The sequence below is a fragment of the Nuphar pumila genome, chromosome 11 (genome assembly GCF_984573655.1).
Source record: "Nuphar pumila chromosome 11, dmNupPumi1.hap1.1, whole genome shotgun sequence".
Classification (NCBI taxonomy): domain Eukaryota; kingdom Viridiplantae; phylum Streptophyta; class Magnoliopsida; order Nymphaeales; family Nymphaeaceae; genus Nuphar; species Nuphar pumila.
The window spans coordinates 6,880,737-6,886,670 of record NC_143259.1 but is presented as its reverse complement, the minus strand read 5'-3'; the positions used below and the strand labels follow the sequence as shown (position 1 = coordinate 6,886,670).

At 46.3% G+C, this 5,934-nt stretch overlaps 1 protein-coding gene across 1 annotated transcript; it reads left to right on the top strand.

Moving 5' to 3' along the window:
- Positions 1-196: 196 nt before the first annotated feature.
- Positions 197-4,639, top strand: LOC149821788 (uncharacterized). Its single transcript, XM_089981436.1, has 2 exons — positions 197-3,384; positions 4,254-4,639. The coding sequence occupies exons 1-2, from the start codon at positions 744-746 to the stop codon at positions 4,637-4,639; spliced, it is 3,027 nt and encodes a 1,008-aa protein (XP_089837562.1). The 5' UTR covers positions 197-743.
- The last annotated feature ends 1,295 nt before the right edge of the window (positions 4,640-5,934 follow it).

The window sequence follows — 5,934 nt, the reverse complement described above, 5'->3', positions numbered from 1 at the left end:
ATGTGTGTGCAGGCGTCACATGGAAACTATGTTGTTTAATAGAAAATGAGGCAATTTTTAAATGAGTGTGCTCATGTGCGCATGTGGAAAGGGACAGGAGTGGGAAGAGAATTGCGGTTGGTGGGCTTACAACCCATGATGTGCAAATTTTCTTTTTTCTCTAACCTCCACCATCATCACCATTATCATACGCCCACACACCTTCACTACATGCATTATTTTTGGCCTTTGCTTAAACCTCCCTAACATGCAAAGATTCCTCCACTTTTCCTTCCCCCTCAACCAACCGAATAACTTTTCTGCAACTTATTAAAGCCAAATATTTCTACAACAAAACTGCCTTTCTGATCAAATAATAACAAAGCCCAGTTGGTAATTCTTCTAGTGAGCACCATAGAAGTTTGTTTCGTAGGGAAATGGTTTACAAGAGGATGATTATTACATTAGAAAGAGTAACCTCTAAGATAATTCTTCTAAGATGAACACATTCTATCTTGTTCTAGTGTCGGATGAGTTCCTCATCTGATCAAAATTATAAAAATATCCCCAATAATGAACTAATAAACAGCTGTCCCATCTTCCTAGGCTTCACGAGAGTACAAAACTTTCCCAATAAAAGATACCAAGAGGCTTCATCACCTTCTTAAAGTATATATCTCCTGGTAGTCTTCCACTTCTTCCTTCTCTCTCAGTTTTGCAGAGCAAAAAAATGCTGGAAAATTAAGACTGAAGGAAAGGCACAAATGCATCCCGTTGTGCTCCTAGTGCTTGCTGTCATCTTTATTTCTGGAGCGGAGAGCACCAATTTTGATGATGAGGGTGCAGCCTTGTTGTCCATGAAGTCGAGCCTAGTGGACCCACTTGGCTACTTGAAGAGTTGGAGGCCTGAGAACAGCTTTGCTCACTGCAACTGGACCGGAATTACATGCGATTCCGATGGGCTCATCACCAAAATCGACCTGTCTAACATGAATCTCACCGGCAACGTGTCCGATTCGATCCAGTCGTTCCGCAGGCTCTCCTTCCTCAACCTGTGCTGCAATTCATTGTCTGCTTCATTGCCAAGATCACTGTCTAACTTGACAGTGCTGACATACCTGGATATCAGCTCGAACCAATTTGAGGGAGATTTTCCTTCTGGATTGGATGGAGCCACTGGATTGATCAACTTCAATGCTTCGAGCAACGATTTCTCTGGATTTCTGCCTGAAGAAATTGGAAATCTCAGCAGACTCGAGTGGCTGGATCTGAGAGGAAGTTATTTTCAAGGTGAGATTCCTGTATCTTACAAGAACATGAGAAGTCTCAAGTTTCTTGGATTGTCGGGGAACAATCTCACCGGCCGGATTCCGGCAGAATTAGGCCAAATTGTGTCACTGGAGACGTTGATCATCGGTTACAACCGATTCGAGGGCCTGATCCCGCCAGAATTCGGCAACTTAACCAATCTGCGGTATCTAGATCTTGCTATTGGCAACCTCAGCGGTGCGATTCCGGCAGAGTTAGGCAGACTACCCCATCTTGATACTGTCTTCCTCTACAAGAACAACCTCAAGGGTCAGATCCCGCCGGAACTCGGCAACATAACATCTTTGGTGCTGCTCGATCTCTCAGACAACCTTCTAACTGGTGAGGCTCCGATTGAATTGTCGAACCTCAAGAACTTGCAGCTGCTGAACCTGATGCGCAACCACCTGTCAGGATCGATACCGGCAGGAATTGGCAAGCTGGTCAATCTGGAAGTGCTGGAGCTGTGGAACAACTCGTTCACTGGGTCCTTGCCGCAGGAGCTCGGCCGGAATTCGGCTCTTCAGTGGCTCGATGCCTCGTCAAATTTCTTCTCCGGTGACATCCCTCCGGCATTGTGCAATGGAGGTAACCTTACCAAGCTCATTCTCTTCAACAATGGCTTCTCAGGCACCATACCTGTTAGTCTCTCCAAGTGTGTTTCTCTAGTCAGAGTGAGAATTCAAAACAACCGTTTGGTGGGTACCATCCCTACTGGCTTTGGGACACTCCCTAGGCTCCAAAGGTTAGAGTTAGCCAACAACAGCTTATCTGGTAAGATACCAAACGACCTGTCTCTCTCTCCTTCTCTTTCATTCCTTGATCTCTCAAGAAACGTGCTGCAGTCATCACTTCCATCAAACATAGTCTCCATACCTAACCTTCAGAGCTTCCTAGCATCCAACAACAATCTCACCGGCCCAATTCTGGATCAATTCCATGACTGCTCATCTCTTTCTGTCATCGACTTGTCGAACAATCGCCTATCCGGTGAGATTCCGGCGAGCCTCGGCTCCTGCGAGAAGCTGGTGAACCTCAACCTCATAAACAACCTGCTCACCGGCGAGATACCTCCGGTGCTTGCGACGATGCCGGCACTGGCAATCTTAGACCTCTCCGGCAACTTCCTCACAGGCCGCATCCCGGAAAACTTTGGCAGCTCGCCGGCATTGGAATCCTTTAACGTCTCCTACAACCGCCTCTCCGGTCCGGTGCCGACCAATGGCATGCTTCGGACGGTGAACCCCGACGACCTCGCCGGCAACGACGGCCTGTGCGGCGGTGTCCTCCCACCTTGCACCGACACCTACTCCGCCACCCACTCGGCGGCGCAACGCGGGCACGTCCGGAACGTGCTCGTGGGGTGGCTGATCGGAATGTGCACGGTGGCGGCGCTCGGGCTCACCATCGCCGGAGGGAGCTGGGCATACAACCGCAATCTCAACGACGAATGCGGCCTCTCCCTCCTCCCGTTCTTCTGCAGGAACCGCACAGACGGCAACGGGGAGTGGCCTTGGAGGCTAACTGCATTCCAGAGGCTGAACTTCACGAGCAGTGAGGTGGTAGCATGCATCAAGGAGGCGAACGTGATCGGGATGGGCGCGACCGGGATCGTCTACCGGGCTGAAATCCCGCAGGCAAGGGCGGTGGTGGCCGTGAAGAAGCTGTGGAGGATGGAAACAGCAGAAGACGAGTTGGGTGGCAATGGAGAATTGATAGGAGAAGTGAATCTCCTGGGGAGGCTTCGCCACCGGAACGTGCTGCGGTTGTTGGGCTACCTCCACAACCATGTTAGCACCATGCTTATATGTGAGTACATGCCGAATGGAAGCTTGGGGGAGGCCCTGCATGGTGGAGGAGGTCTGCTCATGGACTGGGTGTCCAGGTATAACGTGGCCATAGGGGTGGCTCAGGGGCTCTGCTACCTACACCACGACTGCTTCCCTCCTGTGATCCACAGGGACGTCAAGTCCAACAACATACTTCTTGATTCGAACCTAGAGCCCAGGATAGCTGACTTTGGGCTGGCGAGGTTGATGGTGAGGAAGTATGAGACTATCTCCAGGGTTGCAGGCTCCTGCGGCTACATTGCTCCTGGTGACTACCCTAGCTCTCTTCTTCTTCCTTGTGATGAGAGCACATCTTATCTTATCCTCCGCAGATCCCTTCTTTGATTTTCTTAGCATACCATGGCATCAGTGTGATGGCCATCGGTTGTTTTGGTCCGTATAGTCTGTCCAATTGGATTCTAACATCAAGGCCTACAATGAGATGCTGCCATGCGGCAGGGGGTGCCTTGCCTTTGGTCACGTGAACGTGACTGAAAAAGTTTTGGATTTTTTTGTTACATGTCAAAAGGGTAGACACGGACTCACGTGGTGGTTTTCCTTTTTTTTCCTTTCTTTTTGGCCCTTTTTAGTTTTTTCTTTTAGTGTCCTTTTGCCTTTAATAAATTTCTTTGGTTTTGGAATGCCAAGAGAAATCCAGAAGTTCTCGGAATCTTTTTTGGAAAGGCAAGTTCTTGAAAATTTGGTATTTATTGAAGTATTAGGCATCTTAAACCCTAAATGCTTTTTTCTAGAGAGAGTTACATCCTAGATCAGATGTTATTGACCGTTGGTGCATCATAATACACTCCCAATTTTTGGATCCATTATTTGAATTTCGTAATTCTAGTTAGAACATCAGACATATGAAGAGGCATCTAGACCCTTTTCTTTCTTGCGACTTACACTTGCATACCAGGTTAGGTTTCTACCTCACAGTAATTCGAGATTTTTTTTTGGATTTGCAAAGTTTCTATTATTTCAGTGCAACAAATATGGTGATATTTTCAAAAATATCGCAAGAATGTCATGATATTTATCAGTTTTTTTTACAATCATAATATTTATGCCTCCTTTTCATGTTGCTGACTTCACCAGAAATAGTTGAGATGCTTATAATGAAGTAATGGTTTGCTGCAGAATGTGGGTACACATCAAAGGTAGATCAGAGGATTGATATATACAGCTTTGGGGTTGTCTTAATGGAGCTTGTAACGGGGAAGAAGCCTCTAGAACCAGAATTCGGAGAGGGTGTGGATATAGTTGAGTGGATCATCCGAATGGTCAGAAACAAAGTGGGAATAGAACAAGCTCTAGACCCAATTGTGGGTGGTCAGTGCAGCCATGTCCAAGAAGAGATGCTTCTGGTCCTTAGGATTGCACTCTTGTGTACATCCAGGCAGCCTAAGGACAGGCCTTCTATGAGAGATGTGGTCACTATGTTGGGAGAGGCTAAGCCAAGGAGAAAGAGTAGTGATGACAAAGAGAGGCCAATCTTCAACCCACCTCCCATTTCCAGTAGATAACAAATAAGTGTACATCTAGTTGTCTGTTTATTTATTGAGATTATTTCCTTCTTTGGAATCAAATGTATCTTTGTTAGAAAAAATAAAGAAAGTAATGGAGAACTGAGGCGTTGTATTATTCTTGTTTGTATTTAATGTTTGTCCTTATAATGTCTGTAAACAAAATGTCTCCAATGGTGCATTTTAGACTTAGTTTTATGTGGTACTCAAATTTAATGAGAAACAGTAGGTGTACGTTCTCTCGGCATAGGTCAGGAATTGAGTTTAGTTGATCTTCAATATATATATACATATATATTCTGCTGTATTGTCATGAACAGCATCACATGATTAAATTGTTAACCTTTTTATTGTATAACTAAACCTTTTCTTTTTATCAAGAAGCAACTCAAATGGAGTTTGGGTGTTTGTTGCACATGCCTCATGGGGTTTGGTGTAAGTGGGATGGGCCTAGGCCGCTAGACGGGTTGTCTAGGTTCAAATTCCATGAGCGAGTATGGTGACTCGAGGCTAGGCGAGTGAATGCCTAGGCACCGACGAATGAGTTTGGGTGGTGCTTCAATCATCAACTGGTCTTCGCAAGGTCTTGTTCCTTCAGTGGTGAGGTTTTACTGTAGTGTGTACATGAAATTGTAATGTGCTTCATGGCACGCAAGGCTAAGGCAAGTTTGTATCCCTTTCGAAAGTGATAGCTGGTATAAGATGATTATGCACTAAGTGGCATGGAGTACATAGAGTATGCATTTGAAAATGTGCTTGATCAGTTTTCGCTAGGCAGTTACGCACGAGGTGGTGCGCAAGGCCAATGAAAATGCTTTAGCAAATGAAAAACTGTTGGTACGTGGCCTTTGGCCATTAGGCTGGGCGTCGCGGGTTTACGAAGCATTCTATGCCCGTGACAGAGCGATAAGAAGGCTTGCGGCGGTAAGGAAGGACCGTTGCACAGCATTGGCTTATTAAAAAAAATAAGTTTGTGACAAAAAGTGCTAAGGTCCACTTCTGACCTGGATGGCTGACCCATAATATATCATGACACTCTTTAAGCAATTTGTAGCAAATGCTTCTCCACCGCGGCAGGAAGACACATCCTCCTTTAATTACGAGAAGGTCGTCCTATAGCCAAAATCATCGAGTCTTTCCCGTTTGCACCAAAGAGACAAGGTGTTGTGTCGTTGTATCCTGCTGCATTCCTTCGCGGATACGGCCCAGCAATGCACCCTCCAAGTGAACTTTGGAAGGCTCCGCCCGCGCAGCTGCTAGTTCAGTCTTACGACTTAGGACGTCAGCAACAACAT